At 44.6% G+C, this 21611-nt stretch overlaps 7 protein-coding genes across 7 annotated transcripts; 3 read left to right on the top strand and 4 right to left on the bottom strand.

Annotated features, from left to right (window-relative positions):
- Positions 1 to 2557: 2557 nt before the first annotated feature.
- On the top strand, positions 2558 to 3440 carry GLAREA_09273 (Thioredoxin-like protein; the record flags this gene model as incomplete). Its single annotated transcript, XM_008078234.1, has 3 exons — positions 2558 to 2911; positions 2962 to 3287; positions 3338 to 3440. The coding sequence occupies 3 exons, from the start codon at positions 2558 to 2560 to the stop codon at positions 3438 to 3440; spliced, it is 783 nt and encodes a 260-aa protein (XP_008076425.1).
- Positions 3441 to 7284: 3844 nt separating this feature from the next.
- On the bottom strand, positions 7285 to 8598 carry GLAREA_09274 (uncharacterized protein; the record flags this gene model as incomplete). Its single annotated transcript, XM_008078235.1, has 4 exons — positions 7285 to 7747; positions 7796 to 8243; positions 8298 to 8354; positions 8403 to 8598. The coding sequence occupies 4 exons, from the start codon at positions 8596 to 8598 to the stop codon at positions 7285 to 7287; spliced, it is 1164 nt and encodes a 387-aa protein (XP_008076426.1).
- A 2307-nt stretch (positions 8599 to 10905) lies between these two features.
- GLAREA_09275 (Cytochrome P450) lies at positions 10906 to 13039 on the top strand (the record flags this gene model as incomplete). The annotated part of the gene is made up of 10 exons (XM_008078236.1): positions 10906 to 11025; positions 11080 to 11196; positions 11258 to 11386; positions 11434 to 11758; positions 11810 to 11906; positions 11956 to 12085; positions 12139 to 12255; positions 12323 to 12491; positions 12541 to 12814; positions 12871 to 13039. 10 exons carry the CDS (start codon positions 10906 to 10908, stop codon positions 13037 to 13039), a joined length of 1647 nt encoding a protein of 548 aa, XP_008076427.1.
- A 646-nt stretch (positions 13040 to 13685) lies between these two features.
- GLAREA_09276 (uncharacterized protein) lies at positions 13686 to 14668 on the top strand (the record flags this gene model as incomplete). Its single annotated transcript, XM_008078237.1, has 3 exons — positions 13686 to 14102; positions 14159 to 14206; positions 14273 to 14668. 3 exons carry the CDS (start codon positions 13686 to 13688, stop codon positions 14666 to 14668), a joined length of 861 nt encoding a protein of 286 aa, XP_008076428.1.
- Positions 14669 to 15281: 613 nt separating this feature from the next.
- Positions 15282 to 16139, bottom strand: GLAREA_09277 (uncharacterized protein; the record flags this gene model as incomplete). Its single annotated transcript, XM_008078238.1, has 1 exon — positions 15282 to 16139. One exon carries the CDS (start codon positions 16137 to 16139, stop codon positions 15282 to 15284), a length of 858 nt encoding a protein of 285 aa, XP_008076429.1.
- A 48-nt stretch (positions 16140 to 16187) lies between these two features.
- GLAREA_09278 (uncharacterized protein) lies at positions 16188 to 18482 on the bottom strand (the record flags this gene model as incomplete). Its single annotated transcript, XM_008078239.1, has 2 exons — positions 16188 to 17924; positions 17979 to 18482. The coding sequence occupies 2 exons, from the start codon at positions 18480 to 18482 to the stop codon at positions 16188 to 16190; spliced, it is 2241 nt and encodes a 746-aa protein (XP_008076430.1).
- Positions 18483 to 19596: 1114 nt separating this feature from the next.
- On the bottom strand, positions 19597 to 20553 carry GLAREA_09279 (alpha/beta-Hydrolase; the record flags this gene model as incomplete). The annotated part of the gene is made up of 1 exon (XM_008078240.1): positions 19597 to 20553. The coding sequence occupies one exon, from the start codon at positions 20551 to 20553 to the stop codon at positions 19597 to 19599; it is 957 nt and encodes a 318-aa protein (XP_008076431.1).
- Positions 20554 to 21611: the final 1058 nt, after the last annotated feature.

Genomic DNA, 21611 nt, shown 5'->3' on the forward strand with positions numbered 1-21611 from the left:
TACTGTTTGAAGTTCTGTTCTCGTCAAAGATAAGGAATAAGCTAAGCTCAACTACCTTGGGTTGGAACTTCTATGCAATAACAGTAAGTTTCGCTAAAGCAGTAGCGAGAAGAGGGATTTAAGAACAACCCAGAGGATGTCGCCCTTTTTGATAAAACTAGTTTCTTAATGTAAGACTTAACCCCGATTAAGACGTAAACTTCCAGTTCCACCAAAAGAAGAAGTTGGCCAGGAATTTGACAAATTGAAAAAGGAAAAAATCTCCATAAAGTCAGAATTTCCCAGATCTGCTTCCCTCCTTGAGATTCGAAAAGCAACTCAGACTAAACAACAATGGGCGCAGTGAAGTAAGCGCTTGCCCACGGCTGCGACCATTTTCTAAAACCACTTGACCTATTAGACGCAAAAGAGTGCAAAAGATTTATGATCACCAGTCGGCACAGGGCGCGTGGTGGCTTCTGAAATGGTTGCCTCTGCTTTTTGTTGGATAACCTGCCCTTAGACCGAGTAGCCTGGTAATTTCATTAGATGCTTACGTCTTTTCTCCGAGAAAGCCTTGAGTCACAACTGGTCAATCAATCATGGAGTTACCTATCATCCAAGCTACAAAGGAAAACTGTCTGGTTTTAAATCTTGATATCCTTCTGATCTGTTCCAATAGTTTTTGCTGTAGAAACAGTTCAGACGATCTCGAAAATCCATTTGCCTTTCTCTGATTAAGCAATCAGAAAAGTTGCCTCAGCCCCGTTGACGTACAGGAGGCGTCAAACATTTCAAGCTGGAGGCTTTTACGAAAGCATTTTCTAGATAAGCTCTAGAACTGATTACGAATGCGGGGAAATGTCGTTAACGTATAGGATAATGCATCAGCACTTTTGAACCATAGATGCTACGCTGAGCTTACTTCACGGGATGGCCCGGCTACTTCCGGTCCGCCAACTCCGTCTATGGGGGAAGTGGATTAGTGCTTTCATTCCGCTTGCTATTGATTGGCTTTCGATGTTCTTCATCGTTGAAACCAATCAATGTTCATTACCGTACATAATATTTCCGGGCGCTGTCCGATTGGAAGAGGTTGTAAAGGTGCTGACGAAAGACAAAGAGGGGCTTCGTAAAGTAGTTCAAGCCTCCAAGCAAATAACTATGTTCATTTAAAGCCCTCGCGATATCTTTGACCTGGAGCTCAGCAATGAAGAGGGCATTGCCTAACGTAGCAAGGCAAGGCGATGGTAAGCGAGCCAAACTCTGGCACCAATATATATCGATTCTAGCCTTATTGTGTAAAGACACCCGTGCAAGGAGCTGTAATGGACATCTTTTTATTTCGTACAATTGATGAAGATCTTTTCAAGGGATTCCAGACCAGTCAAGTCCTTGCTGCCACTGCAGAAATTCTGCAGACCCTTGACATCACGATCTCAGGACTGTTTGTTGGATCTGCAGAATATAACAGCACATGCATTGAGTCGCGCAGAGCTTTACTGCCTCAGCTTCTATTTAAAGACAGAAGGTTCAGACTCCTGAAACTTATATTCAAGATGAGCCATATATTGGCAGGAAAAGTCGTCGCTCGAACGAGAATGTCTGCTACTTAACTCATTATCATCGTCGTCAGAACGAAACTAATGCACCCATTCCTCAACTAGAGAAACTTTCAATTTCGAAAGGTCAGATTTTCTTCAGGCTTAAAGTAGAAAAGACGTGCAATCGCATCCCGCTGTAGACCTGCTTGTCATCTCGATAGGGAATTCCAAGACAAAATGCCCTGCGAGGTGCCAATGCATCCAACAAGTTAGTTCTCATCGTGAGAAACTTATCGAATCAAAGCGCCAAGTCTACTGGAACAAATAATGCTGCGTCGCGCTCAGCAAGCGCCACCAACAGTGTCGTGGTATCGTGCGATAAGCAAAGTCTGATGATCTTACGAGCGAACTCAATCAAGAGACACAGATTTTCATGACTAAGAAAAATTTATGCGACACGAATTAGATGTCCTATGCCCAGCATGCTGCACTTACCAAATGCCAAAAAAGTGGCAGGCAGTCGAGTGGTGGCAAGAACAAGGAATCTGAAAATGATCAAGAGCCTTAAATATCCGGGAATCCACAAAAAATGAAAATGAAGACAAAGGGATTGGGACAGAAGCGTGCGTTGAATTGAGGATGTCCGAACGATTGGCAGACCGACCAGCAAAATTCCACCGCAACAAAAAGTTAGAGTCTCCGAAAGTTGGTTCTGAATATGCTCACCGAGTCACCTAACGTTCCGATAACATGCTACCCGGTCCATCTGTGATGATTGTGCCTCATTATGCTTGGACACCGAACCTTATAGCACCCTCTCGATGGACTGCCATTCAGAGAATAGTCGTTTGTTGTTGCTTCGGTGAAGTGAATGTCAAGACATGTTGGACTTTCGGGGCATTTTAGGCTCTTCTGCCGCTGCTCCGAAGTCCGCCTCCCGAAGTCCGCCCCGCCATATAATAATAGGAACAACAGTCAAAAGTCGCAAATGAATCTTTTTGTTGACCGAATTGCTTTTTATATACTTTATCGAAATGTCCTCTGAAAAATCCCAGCCACAAGTGACTTTGTATCGGGGGTGGGACAGTCCAGGCCGTTATGTGTGGTCGCCATTTGTCGTCAAGGTCGAGGCTCGACTCCGATTCGCCGGATTGAAGTATAAATCAGAAGTTGGATCTGTCCAACAATCTCCAAAAGGGAAAATACCATACGTTGACATTGGATCATCTTCAAGAGAGACGAAAACTTTAAGCGACAGTGCTTTAATTGTGGATAAATTGGTTGATGAGGGGTTATTGAAAGATCTCAATGCAAGACTCAGTCCGGTGGAGAGAGCACATGATGTAGCGATCAGAGCACTTCTGGAAGATAAATGGTATTTTTACCAAGTGAGTGTGTATCTTTGAGTAGGTCCCAGTGCTCTACTAATGGGAGAAAGGCATGCGAAAAATGGCATGAGAATTATTACGCCATGCGAGGCCATGTTCTTTGGAGACTGCCATACCCTGTTCAAGTAGTTGTTGGTCTTCTCGTGTATCGCAGTGTATCTACAACACTTCATGGACAGGGTTCTGCTCGGTATACCGAAGAAGAAGTCAGCAAGTTTAGAGCTGAGATCTGGGGCAGTATTGAAGATCTGCTCATAGATTCAAAGAGGAAGCAGGAGGGAAGCCAAAAGCCATTTTGGGTTTTGGGTAATGACCATCCGTCGGAAGCTGATACCGCACTATTTGGAGCAATTTCTGCAACACTTGTTACGACAGCGTAAGTAAAATCCAGTGGAATGCGAAGATATGGCTAACCAGAGCGTCTAGCTCACCAAAAAGCACGAAAGCTATCAGGAGTTATCCGACGGTTATGGAGTATGCGAAAAGGATTCATGAAGAATATTTTCCAGATTTTGAAATCTGGACATGATCGCTCTATTTCGTATGAGGTTGTGTCATAAATCATCTTCTAGACTATAGGAAGATGGCAATGTAAGGGGATAATTATTACGGCATTGAAATGTACTACTGAAGTTAATTTAGATTGGGGTCAGGTATTCCGGCCGCTGTCAACTGCATCGCAAAGCTGTTGATTTCATGCAAGACATAAACTAGCACCCACTCATCTAAACATAAATCAATTTTCAGGTTTCCAGACATCGACAAGAACATTAGTTTCGCAAGAAATTCTGCTGTTTAGATATTCCAAGAAGCTCACTAGTTAGCAACCGCCTTGGAAGACGATGGATTCGAGATTAGCTATTTTTATTTACTTTGCAGCTACTATTCATTAATGAATTGGTCTAGTCTCAGCTCAAGCACACATTTTGTGTAGTTACCAGATTCTGGTAGACCTGAGTGTGCTCCAAATTTGCAACTGGATAGTTAAGCGAGAAAAGGGGGGACTTGCTTAAAACCTCCATCACAGCAAAACTACGGATTTACTGGATGATTAATGTTCACACTTGACAGGTTTAATACAAGGATACGAGAATTATATTTTAATATAAATAAAACACATCTGTATCCCTCCTGAATTTGCGTATTGAAACACAGCGTTCAGAGCTGATGTGACTTGAGGCTTCACCAGAAAAAAGCTTGGGTTCACAAGCAAAGAAGAAAAATAAATCCAACATATACTATACTTCTGGTTATATAGAACATAGTTGTAATAGAATTCTCATAATTTGTGTCTTCGTGGGCATCAGTGTATCATAATGTTGATATCAATTACATGACAGCCGGTAAGAATTTATTGAAGTTTTTGACCGAAGTGGAGAATGATATGCCATCTTTTGGTCCTCAAAAAACAGTTCCTAAATTCGTACTTTTCCACTCAAGGCATTCGCAATGAGGCACACAACGATGTAAGACCATACTACAATCTATGAGTTTGTCGTAAAATACGCGTAGTCCTTTAGCTTCCAACTAAAGTCATGTACAGGCTTCAGGTCTTGATTGACGGGTATCATGCACTCCTAGACTCAAGGTCTTGATCGCAAGTGAAGCTCATTTGCGTCGAACAAATTTTGGAATGTTGTTAATATTTGAGCAACCAACAGTTTGCACTCAAGTGCAGTTTCGCTTTTCAAGCTGATTCTAAACTTACTGGAACCCTTAGTAGAATAGTATGAACTATTTTCTACATTTGTGTTTAGAATTACGGATAAATTAAAGGATGACTTTGGAATTCGCGTTTGTTTCACTAATTTTAGGACTCTTTGCCCAAAACATAACCAAACCTAAATCTAAAAGGTGGCCCAGTATCTTTTGTTCCAGGAAAGGCGTCTTATTATTTATTTTTCTAACTAAGCACCTCACATAGAAGACGCAGCACACGGTTGGATCTTCGCAGCTTAAGTACACTGCGCTTTTCCTTGAGCAGCTTCTTTAGCATAATAGCTAGAGACATATGAAATAATACTTTGAAACCATTTTCAATCGGTAATAGATCAAGTGATGCTGAGTCCTATATCTGTATAAGTGGCGGAGCTCGTTAAAATGAGTATTGATTCTAACTCAACTCTCAGATCTTTCAATCTTCTAGAGATGAACTTCCGATACATCAGTCGTTTCTAGTTTCTATTTTTAGAGTCAAAAGTACAACCACATTTCTTTCATCTTATTGAAAAAATTTGGTGGAATATAAAAAGAAAATGAAGTCAAAAGGGAGCACGGTTCGGAAGTGACAGAATTGAACAGCATAAGAAACCCTTGGAGGGTCGATTTGAACACGAACAAGGGCAAACACCGATGAATCGGCGATCCAAATGACCTCTATCATTAAAACAGCTGAAAATATTTGTTCAAGAAAAGTTAATTAGGAAGTCAGGAGCGTGACTTTTCCATGATGGAAGGTCGATATTATATGGCATTTCATATTAGCAAACACTTGGATATTGGAACTCTGAACGTGTCAGCCCTTGAACTTGGTCAATCTACTCGGTTTCCGTCAGAACTAGAAGTTGAATTTATCAGAAATGTTATACTGCTATTAAACTAAGTTCAATATTTGGGAGGAAATCACCCCAGTGTGGTGGTTGCGACCTTATTATTGGGTGAATTGCACTAAACTACCTATCATTATAACTTTGGGCTATGATAGTTATATTTCAGAGAAATTTTGACACTCTTGAGTGTATTTTTGCTCCTACATAGACGGGTCCAAAACGTCGAGGATCGGAGAAGTCATTTCGGAGATTACTAAAAGAGGCTAGTGCGGAGCTGGATCGCGTTCGAAATGTGCGATTCTGAATATTGTGACCTGGAACATCAATTGCTTCACTTTCTCAAAGCATACATCATCATTTTGTTGATACATGTATTCTACGCAATGGTCGGGAGTTTCCAAGATGCTGAATCCGGAGAGCTCGATCGCTTTTGGCAAGTGACGCGCGATGTTCTGGAGCAATGCCTCTTGCCTTGCGTAAAGTCCCATTCCTCAATATCCATACAAAGTTGACTCGGAGCTGATCAGTATCAAAGCAGTGACGATATCCGATCTTCGATATACTGTGTGGTTACATGCTGAGTCGATGGCCTGTACTTCCTAGATGGTCATATCCGCAGATCGTTAACGATAATCGAAGCTATTTTGAAGCTATTTAGACCACGATAGTCTATCGGTTCCGAATACCCCGAGCGAAATCCCATCCTCGAGACATCGAATTTGCACGCAGATCCGATGGAGATCATGCCATGCAAACTTTCCCATGGTCGACGGATCGCCCCATGCGGATAAAGTCTGAAGGCCGATACACAGGGGCCATCAGCGAACGACTACCAAGGATACACCGCGTGGTGATGTAGGGTATATGGAGTACTTTTCCCAACAGCGTTGCCTTCTGATTTGCGAGATATACGCCACTGTTCCTCTTTGTTGTCCGATTTGAAGCCTACGTTTTTTCGGCTCTCGTTTAGATACAATCGCCCGAATTCCCTCCATGCAGTCAAACCCTCGATTTTGCCCTTGAAAGCGTCAATTCCCGGATCACTTCATTGTGTGGGCTGAAATATAATTGACTGGAACGGCGAAACGTGCACGAGTGTGCTGCGGCAAAATGATTCGTTCCTGGGTCGCCGCATCCGCGGCATATTGCCATATTTTGATCCCACAGTAAATTGTGTGACTGGAGCTCTAGTGTTGAAGGTTGTCATAATAATAATCCGCAAAGTTTCCCCACAGCCCCCACATGTTGACAATCTCTGTTAAAGTTCCGCGTTCTGACGGAGCATTCTGCAATCGCGTGGCGAACAAGGATTATCACGAGCTAAGCTTATGCTGCATGTGCATTGCAGCGACCCTGATTTCTTTCCGTTTGTCACGGAAGATTTTGGTCATCGAGTCTAAAATTCTCCTTGAGAGTGGCGCACCACTGCCGCGTTCAGTCGATTCGGGAAAGAGGCTCAGGATTTGACGGGGCTACGACATTTTGGCGCTGAGAAACACTTCAGAGCAAACATTTGTCAGGCCTTCGTCCGAGAGAGTAACTTGGCGTAGTTTTTCTGAGACGTATGCTTTTCACTACCAATTGGTCAAAGCTATTGGAGTCGTTGCTTTATGGATAATAGCATATTCTATGGGCTCTGGGATTTCAAAAAGACGAGCAAGTGCACGCGTTTGCTTCAAAAAGGATCGTTTCCTGAGTCCAATAAATGCAATTAAGTCTTCATGGAAGGCGAGTGTCCCATATATGGTAAAATGTGCATTTCATCTGTTTTAAGTTTTTCAATATTTGGGTTATCATTATGGTCATAATTCATAAAATCGTACATCAGTCTGATCTGAATGACCTCTCAGAAGACTGGTCGACACTAGTCTCTTTGATAATAAACCCCTCCTTACTAGTCCGCTCTACTGGGACCGCTCGAACCTCTGTCATTGTCGTTAACTTCCCATAAAAGGCATCGGTGTGTTCGTAATTTGCTGAACCGTACAAACTCGGTTTCGACGAGCGAGATCGATTGTTTTTGCTAAACTCAGAATTGTCGTCGGAGTCCGATACCTTCTCTGAGTTGGCCATGGAGCCCCGGGGAGAGACGATACTGTTGTATATGCTTGATTTGGTGACTATGTTAAGCCAGAAACATGAGATTGCTGGAGCGCATGAGACGATGACGGTTACAAATCCCTCCACGAATGTGGTGATGGTAATAATGGACCCGTTCCATGTCGGGTCATGACCTAGCCAAGTTCTGATTCGATAGTAAAGAGAGACGGTACTGGCAATGACAGCGCTATCACTGGTAAGTATATACCGTGAATGATGTGGAAGGTATACTGACAATGTACCAGCGAGGAATACGAGTGTTACACCAAGCTTCTTTCTTGGGGGCAGATTCAGACCCCAAAGAATTGGCGCTGGAAGAATCAAGATAAATAAGTCGGTTGCGAGTCCAACCGCTCCCTGAAGTGGTGCCACAATGGCGAGTTTTCCACAGCTTGCCATGAGACTCATGTCCCAGGCATGACCAATCTTGGGAACGCAGTACACACCAGCCAAGGGAACCATACTCCAATAAAAGCAGAAGGTGACTAAGATTGTAATATATGAGGTCCATCGAAGCCAGGCATTCGTCTTGCCAAAAAGTTGAATGTACAATGCAAGAATTGCTGCTTTCGATGCCCATAGTGATGGGCCAATGACAAAGTTCTCCGCTGCTATCCTTTTGAGATACGAGGGAGTGAGTATGCTCATTGGGACATCCCATGTATGTTTGGCAGACTCGCCAACTGCATCAAAATTAACAAATCATTCTGTTTGGAGCTCGAAACTCTGAGTCTTACCACTAGCGATGAGGGCATAGTACGAAATCAAGAAGATTAAGGCGAAGGTACAAAAATCTGTAAATGCTGTCAGTTAAATCCGATATATGGTACTTGCAAACGTACAATCAGCAAGAACCAGTCTCCTCGCATTGGTCCAGTTGGTGTATAGACGCAGTGACACGAACACTATACTAATCAGTGAGAGCGAGAGCCCAACAGCAAACACAGTTCCTGCCATAGAAGGTGGGTTGGTGAAGTTTGGAGGGGCTCCGGATGGGTTTGTTGCGAGAGGGATGATTGAGAGGTCCATCTGAGCCATTGCGGCACCCATATCTGCTGAAGTCATTCTCACAGCTGATGTACGGCGAGATCCACTTGAAGGTCAGCTGCACTGGAGAGGACGTTTTTGATGCCCCGAAGGAAACGTGTCGACAAAACAAAATGTTGCGACGGAAAACACAATATTCTTGACGAGGAGCCTGAGAACATTTCCGTGAAATCGTGGAATACATAAATGCCATGTGGGATCGAAGCGACAATGCTGACATGAGCGGTAGGAATGCTATCTGGTGGTTGGTCTATAGATCTGCATGCACCAGGTAAGTGCATGTTTTGTTTCCCGTGAGAATTCGGACCTGAAGACCCTGGAAGTGACACCAATACGCAGTGCGGGGTTCCAGAGGAATTATTCTAGAACGTGACAAAAATCGTGCCTCTGTGGTATTGCATACAACAAGAGCGAAATATGAACAATTGTGGTGCCTCGCAGCAATCGTAAGTTCCCCTTTTGGGACTTCCTAACGAGGAAGGACGTATCTCAACCAGCCCATCTTGCTAACAATTATAATTTATAATCTCAGCGCTACCATAAGCACCGTTTCAGCCACTCCACCCGTCATATTGCTGATCTATAGCGTGTCACATACTTCAACTGCTTACTTCAGTGTCACACTGTGATTTTGTAGGAGCCGCCGTACGACAGTGTCTTACCTATCAGCGGTGTGACTGACATAGTTGAACAAGACAGCAATCTAAAACTTGAAGATGCAGATGATTTAGCTGGTCACATTTACCCGCGGATCCTAGCTAAACACATATTCGGTACTGATCGTACACAAAAGACAAGCAGTACCCGAGCCGAACTATTAAATACCCACTATATTCCGCGCTCTCGCAGCTACAACTATACCCGGTCTACATTCGCCGGGGATACCTGAATTGGCTGCTGAACAGGCTACTGCGCAAAGTTAATCGAATCCCGGATACGTGATGGTGATGAAGAGGAATGGGAGTTGAGGTTGCACCAGACGAGGAAGGTTTAAACACGAGGCGTGAGGGGTTGATGGCTGGGAGCGCTGCCTGAACCTTGCAAGTGGGATAGACGGTCGCTGTTACCCCCACCATTACTCCCTTGCCCACAACCTTATCTTGAGGTTACTTCGAACCACCAAACACTTTTCAACAATTATGTGTGTGCATGTTCACGAATCACGATCGGTGGAAACGAGTTCGTATAATTCGGCTACTTTCCTCTTGGATTCAGTTTTTAAATAAGATCTCCAATATCTGAGCATTTCCATACACACTCCACTACGAAGCAGAACTACCTGTATGTGTTGGATGTGGGGAACCTCGCGTCCGTGGCTAAGGCTTCCCGCTCCATTTAGCGGCTTGGATGAATCCTTCAACTGTGAAATACAGTACTCGAGTAGGCTGGGTGACAAGATAAGATTCGCGAGCCGAGTCCACACGTGGATCAATTGTGGGATATAAGCGTCCTCCGGAGCTTCAGTCTTTCGATATGCCTGTACGCGAGATGGACTTGAGGTTGTTGGAAATCTGATGCCGGACCTTGGCGGCTGGTGCGGCTAGTCTAGCGGCGTGGGTATACTGGGGGCGTAAGGATACCGAACCGAATACGTTCTCAGTCTCATTGCATGTCGATCTCGCTTCCGAGTCCTTTGTCAAGCTTCCAACTTGCGGAAAAAGTACGAAGGTACGATAAGGTCTCAGATGGCGTCAGGCTTTCCAGTCGACAAGCGCACGTATCCTGGCCAGGCCATCGGAGCTCTAATCTTCCAGAGCGTACCTAGCAAGATACGCCGCTCCTTCCGTCATGAGTGAGCATGCTACTCGTATGCTTGGAGGGTTGGTGTCACGATAACGGCATCAAGGGAGCTGTTGCCAGCATCATTTACCCTTGTTATCATGAAGTACAACCAATCTTGCCGAACAACAACTGCCTGCCAGTGCCTGAACGCCTGTGCCTGCGCCTCGCAGTATGCCTCTGATTCAAGATGGTTCGGTACCTGGCAGTCCAGCTGGCAATCGGCTGGGTCATCTTGAGTCGACAGCTTACCCAGGAGAAAGATTGGGTGGATCGAACGCAGCTGCTATTGGCTTGCATCAGGGGCTATTAGCACTCCAATCTTTAGCGAAGCCCGCATGTACAAGCGCCTCCAAATAGGAGATTGATCTGACGGTAACGCGAGATTAATGCGAGAGCGTATAGAAGGCGGCGGGTGTGCCAATCTGGAAGTTTCAACCTTCAAGTCAACTATTTTTCAACCTAGGACTTGGTGATTCTCAATCTCAATCAACAGATACCGTCGCTGAGACTTCCAAGATGGCGCTCCTTAGTATCGATACGAATATTTACTCTAACATAATACTTTATGGCCTTGTCATTGCTTTCTTGACCTCGTTACCGAAATCTTGGATCCTGCGTCCAGGGACGAAGACCGATGTAAGAAAAACCACAGGGCTACCATAGCAGCATGGGGTCTAATGGGTTTTATAGAATCATCCCAGTAAAGGGTCATATCCACTTAACCTGGGTGCAACAATACGAAACCGGTGGCGAGCCTGGACATTCTTGATCAAAGGCCCTTCAATTATCCAAGATGGTTATAACAAAGTAAGGCAAAGTCAAGTGTCAAGTGTCAAATGGTAGAATCTCAGCTTATACTTTCAATTAGTCAAACGGCGACCCATATGAAGTCTTCTCACCCGACAATCGATATGTCTTCGTGTCCAAGGAAGAACACATCAAAGAGGTTGACTCGGCTCCCGACACGGTCCTGTCTCTCCAAGCAGCATCGAAACAGGTACGACAAGCTCTAGCATGCGATGCTTTATATGCTGACTTCAACAGATGTTACAACCCAAGTATACCATGGCTGGATTTAATTGGTTTGATCGGCGAGGTACAGAGGGTGTCGGATTTGTTCGTGCACTTCGAACTCTTCTCACCAATAACCTACCCGCAGTTCTTCCAGAACTACGAGTATCTGTCTCCAAACTCATCGACGAGATGCATGATTCACACTCAGCCGTAGACGGTAAACTCAAATCTCTACTCGACGTGAAAGTAATAAGCGCTGACGTAGAAATAGGTGTAAAGCATTCGCCACTTCTTCCTATGGTCTTGAGGCTGACCGCCTTGACGAATGCAAGAGCTTTTTTTGGCCAAGAACTTTGTGAGCACCTTGACTGAGAAAGTGTTTATTCCTGTTGCTGATGAAATCCAGGCCAGAACGAAAACTTCATGCGCTCCGCCATGGCATATATTGAGCAGACACTAGCCTTGGCAGAAATCATTCGACTACTGCCCTCCTCGATTGCACCGTATGTTCCCACATGTTTCGTTGGGTCGGCCGCTAACTTGAAAAACCAGAATTTTTGGAAAAGTACTCGCAAAAACTTTGACGTCCCAGAAGGAGATTTTTAAAGCCATGATGCCTATAGCTGAAGAACGAATTCGTGAGAAAGAGCTCAAAGCATTAGGCCAGAAAGTCCCAATTCATGTGCGTAAAGCCGAGCCCATCGCCTATTTCAGACATGAGCTAATAATTCGCAGCACGACTGTATTCAATGGATCATGGAAACTGCCCCAAGATCGAATCCATGGTCTGCAGAAAGAATCGTTCACGAGCTGATGGCGATTTGGTTTGGATCGGTACATGTGCTAACAACGGTATGCATTCCGTCTTATATGTCCAAAGAGGAAGTGTTCTAGAAGCTGACATTTTTAATCTCCGTAGACGATCGCATTCGCCATGCACGACTTGTGCCTGCATCCAGAACACACGGAGCCGCTGCGGACGGAACTCAGATCCGATGCTTACTCCGAATTTGAACGGACAGGTAAAGGCCTCCCTCTATTGGACAGCTTCATCAAAGAGTCCGCTCGCCTAACTCCCGTGGAATCAAGTATGTTTCTTCACTCATGCAGTCTGACATTGTGCTCATCATATGATAGTGTCGACACGTCGTCAAGCAATTGCACCGTTCACCTTCTCAGATGGCACTCACCTCGCTGTCGGTGATTGGGCTGTTACGCCCCTTCGAGCCATGCTACATGATGACGCGCATTTCCCTGAAGCAAACCAGTTCAATGGGTTCCGTCACGTTCAGCCCGCGGTCTTGGAAAAGCTCACAGGCTCAAACTTCGGGTCACTGGAGGCTCAAGAACCTTCCTTGTTGACGGATGTTAATAAGCATTGGCATGTTTGGGGTACTGGTCGTATGGCTTGGTATGTTTCCGTCTATCATCCTTCACATGAAGCAAGAAGCTAACACATCCCCACAGTCCTGGACGATTCTACGCCGCCGCCGCCATGAAGACGATTATCGGGCAATTCATCCTCAAATTCGATGCGTCGCTCGTTAATGAGGAGGAATCGAGATTCATCTCATGGCGAAGCTTTATTTATCCGAGGAATAGGACGAAGGTTATCTTCCGACCGGTTGAGGAATAATCGCTGCGTTGACTTGTTGCATATTTTTTTGTTTACTTTTCTTTTCTCTTCTGCCGTGCAGTCTGGCACTTGCATAGAACGGGGTTTGGGTTGGGTTTTTGGGGTTGAGAATATAGATTTGGCGTTTGGAGGTTGAGTGAGCATATTTGACATTTGTAACATTAATATATGGAATGAGAAGTTGGCTGACGCCAGATATCAAGCATCATAACTCGCCAAAATCTTTAGAAACGAATGTACTTCCGAAGTTTCCAGACTCTAGTTCCGTGGTGATTGCAAAGTTACGAGATCAACACCAGTGATGATGTGAGCCTTCATGTTGAATTGCTTTATTAACTTCAACTCTATGATACTTTGTGTCTTCCGTTTTTGTTTTCCCCAGGAGGTAAAGACCGCTGACTTGAGGTCTGCTGACTACCTTCTATGTCACAAGTTACATGAGCATGCTCGATGTATGGAAATTAACATCACGTGAGAATGGGACAAAGTTCTTAGATAACAGTGTCCAATGATACGCAGTGTGAACTTTTGATTCGATTTCGGTTGAACTAATCAAGGGCTAGGTAAATTGGACCTCAATGTTCTTAGTAATGGGAAGGCAGTATTCGTTGCACGTGATCAGCAGTTTTCAGCTCAGCCTCACTGAATGACGATGAAACCGGCTTATCTCTTTACACACCCCAAAAGTGTGTCAGTAAAGCCTCTAAAGAGAACCGTTTCGCTTGGAGTAAGAGTTTTGTCTGTCGCAGCATATGATAAGCAGAATAGTCTAGAGGCCTTCATACAGGCTGCAATTTCGCAACCTGCCGGCCCAATTATGGAGTTGGAAAACATCACCCAAAAGGATTCAAACGATCCATCGTACCCATCCTCAACCTCCCAAGATGCGGGTAATGCGCCATATAGTGGAGATGAAGACCCGGTTGTATTGCTTTCGCAGCCCTTACCGTCCGGGGGTGAAGATTCATATCGCTGGGACGCAGTTCCCTTTTATCGATTACGACAATCGACTGTTGAGCTTTTTCTCATTGAATTATTCGGAGAATCTGACTATCATATCAAGGTTAGTCTCCCATATGTTGTATTCCCAGAAAAGACTAATAGCAATACCATATATAGTTGAATTTAGACGTTTGGCAGTTCTGGGTCCCACGAGACCTGACAGATGTATGGTATTTTTATTTTTATCAGAGCACTCTTCTCAACAATTACTATTCTAACTCATTTGATAAGGTTGAAAAGGATAAACTGCTGGAGCATCGCCAGTTCCACGAAACCCTAACCGGCTTGCGACGCAGAAGAAGCCCGCCACCTTTGAATGCTTCTCAAGTAGCATTTACTCCTCAATTAGCCCCCCAATGGCCCCCAGTCAGTACGACCGTCGAATTGCAGCTTCCGAGAACTCAACTCTCTCAGACTTGTCGAATGTGTTGGATCATTATGCTTTGCTGGATTTTGGTTTTTACTGGGAGTCTTGCGGTGGGTCTCTGGCGCTCATTTGCAACCCAGGATGAGGGAAAAGGCTTCACAGATGCTGCTTATGTTGTAGCTGCCGGAAGCATACTTGTTTTTTCGATTCAGAGGATGCACAATCAACGATGCAGGGCGATTAGAGAGGAACCAGGTTGAATATAAATGGCTCGAATGTATCCAAGTGATTAAAATCGTCCTTAAGACTGCCTGCGCTCTAGAAGAATGAATGACCCTCTAATGTTGTAGGTTTTTTTTTTTTCCTAACCTCTGGGAAATACCCTCTAATGGCCTTGTTGCGCCAAAACGGAACAGAAACATTGTTGTGCATATATACCGTACCACCGGCCAAATCTCTTAAAATTATCTGTGCCGTCGCCTAAGACCGTTATAGATTGTTTAGATATTGAAGAACTTTCTAGCGGAGCCCATAATATTGGTGCAACGGTGGAAACTCGTCAGTCTCAGGGGGGTTATTTATGTTCAAGTGCTCGACATAGCGGCTCAACTGTCAGCATCCAAAACCATAGTACCAGAAACAGCAAACATGGGATTTCATGGGAATCAACTGAAGACGAGACATCATCAAGGGTTAAAAAGTGCCACTCTCATATGGCGCTTGTTGTGACAAACAGTAGCTTACCAGAACATTTCTCATGGGTCATAATTACCTCAAATAAAGAAGGATGGGATTATAAAAGTGAATCCGATCTTAAGCCGTCCGTACTATCTTAAGCATTACAGGGCTTTCCGCGCTAGTAGTAACACCCATTCATCTAGAAATGCGTTCAGTCAGATCCTGGGACATACCATGTTCCCGCTTGATGTGATCAGACAACTTATCCTCGCTGTAGAATCCTTTGGAACCTATCCTGGGATACTCCTCAATGGTGCAAGAATATTGAGGAGGCTGCAGAGGATGCCCTCTCTCGTGGACATCATGATCAGCGAGGCATTTGAAGCTCTCGTTACAATGAATTTGTGTACAGCGATACAACCTTTGATCAGTGTTTGCACTGCTCACTGATGAGAGTACCGGGGGGCTGACTTGTTGCGATGCTACCTCATTGTCCTCCCCGCTACCCGTGATTCTCATGACTGGTGTGGCTGACGTTCCCGGCTTGTGGGGTGCCGAGTTTATGACCAGTACGTGTATTGGGCTATATTTTTCTTTCTCATCGCTCATGTATTCGTAGTGCTGAGTGTCGTTCGGAGTGCTCAGATCCAGGTTGCGTAATCTTTCAACGGCTTCCTTGAGGGTATTGACTATGTAGCTGTGTGCCTTCCACACTGCTAATAATTTCCCGCCTCTTAATGGAGTAATAATTTTGAGCTGACCTTTTTCGCCAAAGTTCAACTTCTGTCCATACCGACACTGTGATGTGTGCCAACGGTACTGAAATCGCGTTTTTGCGCCATTTCGAGCGCGACAAGCTATTTCTACAATTTCATCGGGTTTTGATTTTAAATTGACCACAAATGATGTCTCAAGAACTGACTTTGTATCGCTGTCTGTGTGGGATTGAAATTCAAAACTTTCTGTATGCTCAGCGGGCAGAGGTCGACGTTGGCAGCCCCTTACTCCGATCAATTCTGGTAAAACAAGACATCGATTCTCAAAGATCGCCATTGTGCAGCTAACTTCGGTGTCTTTGAGTAATCCAATCCACGTATTGTCTCACGGCTTATTGTTCACTTTTTGCGCGAGGGCCTTTTTGGGAACCCACAAGAGTTCGAGCCCGTTCTCGTTCAGCCCAGTTTCGAGAAGGCCATCCAAGCAATACTGTATAGCTTTACCAAGATCCGGCCGCCATTCTTTGTGTGAGTTGTATAACTTACGGAATGCTTTTGGATTGGGATCCGTTAGAGCTGCATAGAAATTCGCTTCACATTCGTCACTCTCCCATATCAATGAGCTGTTTCGAATATAGCTGAGCATTGTACCAGTCCCAAAAAGATTAATCAACCGCTGTCTGCGAGCGTTTTTTGTGCACGAAGAAACCTCGACTCCAAAGTTGTACTCCAGAAGTCGCACATTACGCCCTTCTGGATTGTGTTTCCATTCCTCGACCAAAGCTTTCTTCCAAAGAATCCCTCGTCTCTTATAAGTACGCTGCGCACCAAGTTGAAGGTAAGATGGTCCCACCTGCATTGTGAGTACTTCCGTGTCTAACTCTCTTCTCCTTTTTAGAGTTCCAAACTCAGAAAGCGATCCAGAGTCTCTGAGACTCTGTGTTAAATCTTGTACTGACGACTGGCAGGATCGATTGTATTGTATTCGTAGATTTGCGCCAATGAGAAGAACGTCATCCGGGTGCAAATACAGCCTAGCAGACTCTGATTTCACTAAATTCTCACCTAAATAATTATTCGGACACCAATGACACAACACTTCTCCTTCCAAAATCTGAGGGCAATCTTCGTTTCGTGCCAGAAGACGACTCAGCGGAATTATCACGCCGTTACCAACGTTGTATCGCACAATCGTAGAGGGGCGAGCCTTATCCTCTACTACAGCACACGATTTCCATGCAGGTCCCCAGATATCGCTGAATGTGATGATGTTTGTTGCAAGATATATTGGTGATAAATCTTCTGATGGCGCTTTTTTATCGTAGGGCTCAAGAACCCATGCTTCTTCCCTATTCAGAAACGTGCCAATACAGGAGAACGCTCGGCGACGAAACGTGACACAGTGCTTATCTATAAACTGACCTGGTAGATGTATGTGCCTGGTTTGTGATGCTCCGAGAGGCTGAGTATGCGCTCCAGCGTAAGAGAGAACTACCATGTCGAGTATGTGCACTGCACAACGCCATTCTTCTGCGACACTCATTGGTGACAGATTTAGGTCCAGATCAGAGAGTATACTTTTGGATAACTCCGAGAGCATCATAGGCGTGAAGTATTCATCTGATTCCGACACAAATCCTCGCCGCCCGCGGAAGTCCTGGAATACCAAGTCGAATGCGGATGCTAGATCTTCAATCTTGTTGCAATCAATGGGAATTAGCCTTGCTACATCTTGACGCGCTTTATCAATCACTAGAATGCTGATAAAGCTTCCACAAAAAGAGGCAGCTTTCAAAGCTTTAATGTTCTTCGCAACCCTTGCAATTGCGCTCCAGCATTCAATATAGTGCAACATGTCGTTTGCGCCACTCACAAGGCTTGACTGATCCACGTCCGTTATTCCATGACCAAGTTGTGTTTGCATAAAACCAACTATCTCGGGCTCAGGGGCTCTTGGATTGTTGTCTTCTCTTGCTTTTAGCTTAAAATCATGGTACGTGATCTCAAGTTCAAATCGATACTTTTCTCGCAAAAATATACTGACTTTGTCTTCCAGATCCAAAGAAAATGTGCCGGATGTTCTCGGTTCGTTGTCTGCATTCTCATGTGAAAATGAGTTAACCTAGAGTTTTGTTGGTTTGCGTTAGCGTGCTTGAGACGAGGGCAGATTGCTTACTGTGTAATGTGCAAACATAGAGTTTTCGAAAATTCTAGCATTCAAATCATCTAAGTCTCTGAAGTACTTAGTGGGTATTGTCAGTCTCTCACTACTCCGATTAGTGACATGCACATGATCTTCTACATCACTAGCTAGAGAGGAGCAATCCTCCCAGTCTAAGTCGCGATCATCTGGTTCATCAACGGGCGGTTGGATCTGATCTCTCTGAGGCATGTGCTCTCTGTGGCGAAGATAAGGTGGGTCGATGAGCTCTTCTTGACAAAGGTAAAATTCGATAGGTGGATCGAAAAGCGGCTGCGAGTCGATGGGTTTCCATTGAAGTAAGTCAGAATTGATTTGGACGTTATCTTGGCTACTGACGACATCCGTAGGAACCTTGGAAATACCGCAAGAACCGTATTCACCAACCGTTCCGTTGAGATAGCCTGGTGAGAAATCAAGCTCCTCAGATCCCTGGTGAGCGACTTCAAATTCCAATGATTCAGATGAAACATTCGCCATCGTTGATCCACGAATTGTGACATAAGATATACCGTTCGCATGAAAATTAGTAAATTTGCAACAGATACACGAAGAACTCAGAAACGCTGGCACGATGGGACGAGCTGAGGTCTATCGCGCCAGATATGGATGCCGCTTCGCCACCACCGAAGTGGACACAAAGTATTATATTAGGAGTCCGAATTTCCAGTCACTCATAGACGGACCTTCCCTCGAGAGTTCTGCCACCTTATTCTCCGCGTTTTGTAAGCCGCTACCCGCAGCAAGCTGTCGTGCAACCACGGTTCCTCAAGCCAATGAATTGCAATAAAGCTTCCTTCATGATGTTTTTTTCAGAACCGTTCTATCCATACAGCACACCCTATGTGCTGCGATATTTTCAAGACACTGCGCTGCCTTGTTTCATCAAAATCCATATCGTGTAGTGAAAGTACCGAAACTACCCGCTCATACACTTGAAAAGTGTAAAACATCCGACGAGCCTTCGCAGTACAAATTTTGACAACGAAGCTGAAACATTACGAAGCACAGCGTCATTCTCAGTCTCGTAATTGTGTTTGAAAATGCTTGTGCTCATATGGTCAGCCCATTAAACAGCCTAACATATTTAAGTGTTTGCTCGCAAGGCTAGCGAAGGATTCTTAGATTCCGAAGATGTCATCGTGTATGGATCGTAAGAATTTGTAAATCTCTCCCTTATTATGCAATATTAATGGATAAAGAAGTTTGATTGTGTCTATATTCCAAACTAAACTCAAATCCACCGAAGACCCCTCAAACCCAACAAACTTCCGTTCAACATTGGTCCCGGATTGAATATATTTGAAACTTCCGCGAAAATTGCAAACTGGCTTTCGGGGCTTATCGAGTGGTAGTTTCTTGTTGGACATCTTATTCTCAACCTCACCACTCCAGTTACTCTAGATCTACTACTTCTCAAAGCGGTCAAATCGAATTTGATCTTAGTGTCGTTATATCCTTCGTCTTGGCCTCGCTTATTTAGTATCGATGTGCGACAAACAATTGGACAAATGACAAGATGAGTAACATCGAAGTGACACGGAGCGAAGCTTTCCGCTTAGCGACTATCATCTAAGTAGCACAAAATCATCAATCAGACACCCACCCCTCTCAAAAACCCCACAATATCATCAATCTCATCAGGAACCTTATACCAATGCCCCTCCTCATACTCCACCCACCTAACATCCATCCCCAGTCCCCTCCCCAACCCCACAACATCCCTCCCCAACCCAATCTTCACTTTCTCATCTCCCTTCCCATGACCCAGAAAAACTGGCGTCTTTAGGAACGCTGGCTCGATTTCGTGTGGAAGCGAGGGAAGTTCCATGTTCTGACGGACGAAGTCGGTTACTTGAGATGCGATTGATGAAGGACCAGTATCTTGTTCAAAATCAAAGTCGTCGTCGTTGTCGGATGTTGCAAATGGATCATCATCCCCATCTTCCTCAGAAGCATCGAGATTTCTTTCAGGGTTTACCAACTCCTGAATCTCATCATAAAACGGTAACCACCCACTCATCCCCACAAACCCACCCAAAAGACCATCCTCTCCACCCTCCCCTACAACCCCAGAACTCAAAAGCAAATGCAATCCCATAGCACACCCCTGACTCAAACCCCCTAAAAACACATTCTTAGCCCCAACACAACTAACCTCCCCATCAACCACCCCCCTCAAAAACCTCCCACTCTCAACCAACCCCTCAACCTGCCACTCCTTTTCCTCCCTGCTCATCCCCTCTTGCTCATCGATAGGCACACCATCAAACCACTGCCTCACCAACGCGCGATTATAAGCTCTCGCCCGTCTCTTCTTCGCCGTCGGAAAAACGAATTTCATGCCCGGAAACAGTTCTGGGATAGTTTTCCCATCCGATATCTTAGACGCTAGGAACTCAACGCCGAATTTCTCGCCGTTGCTGCCGCGGCCGTGGAGGAGGATGAAAGTTTGGGCGTGAGTTGCGAGAGGAGGGCCGATGAAGGGCTCGGGGTAGATATGAGGTTCCTTTTTGCGTTTTGGGACTGGTTGCCCAAATGGTGCGGCCATTTTTAGATGAATGTTGGTTTCGTGACGCTTGTGGTTGACCCAAATCTTGTGGCTCACGAAGTGATTAATTACAAATTGAAAGTTGAGAAGTTAGTCAAAAAAGGAAGAACACCAAATCTGACTCATGAATATATATATTCTCGCGACCGGGTCTCGCTTAAATCTGGTCGAACGGCCTCGACCACCAACCACTCCGCGCTTAACTCGTCACGCTCGTTGGTTTCGTACATCTACCGGGCCTACTAATGGCCTGCTCTAGCGGCTAAAACTAATTCGTCGATATCTGAAAACAAGGAGAGCGCGATTTTTCAGCGGATTTTTACTATCTTCCCTAAGGTATTCTACTATACCTTTAAATCATTCTTACCTACCTCGCGGAGGACAAAATAAGTGTCAGTCACCTACCGACTAATCTTGGACAAAGTAATAAGTCGAATATATATAGAGCTGTAGATTTCTTGTTTACTGAAAATAACTAACAGAATATCTTGTTATTCTAAATTAATCTACTAACTATACGATATTACGTCAACTTATTGAAAGAAATATTATGTTTCGACCGGCACTTTTTTTGTCTTTAGCGAGGCTACTTAATACATCACATACATCGTAGTTCTTGAATTGAATAAATTTAATTACAGTAATTTATCCATATACGAAGCAACTTCAAAACACACAAGCCCAAGAACCCTCAGCTATATAACACCCGCTCCCTCTAACTTCCCTCTCCCAACACAATACCCTTCGCATTAAACTAACTACCCACAAAATCCCATTTTAGCTTCCAGAAAACTCCAACACCTTCAATCCCCCCCACCATTCAAACAAAAACTATAAAAACTACCGCACTCCTAAATAAGAACAAACTATCCACATTCCCCCACAACTTCCCGCCTATCAAAAGACTAACACACCAGAACGCTCTCCCTCGTGCGCGTATACGATGAAAAACACATGTAAACGAATAGAGGAGATATTTTGCGTGTGTGACTATTCGTAAGCTGGGTAATAGTATCCGTCCGATTTAACACATCTTCCAAAGTTGCATATATAAGGTG

The sequence above is a fragment of the Glarea lozoyensis genome (genome assembly GCF_000409485.1).
Source record: "Glarea lozoyensis ATCC 20868 chromosome Unknown GLAREA1, whole genome shotgun sequence".
NCBI lineage: Eukaryota > Fungi > Ascomycota > Leotiomycetes > Helotiales > Helotiaceae > Glarea > Glarea lozoyensis.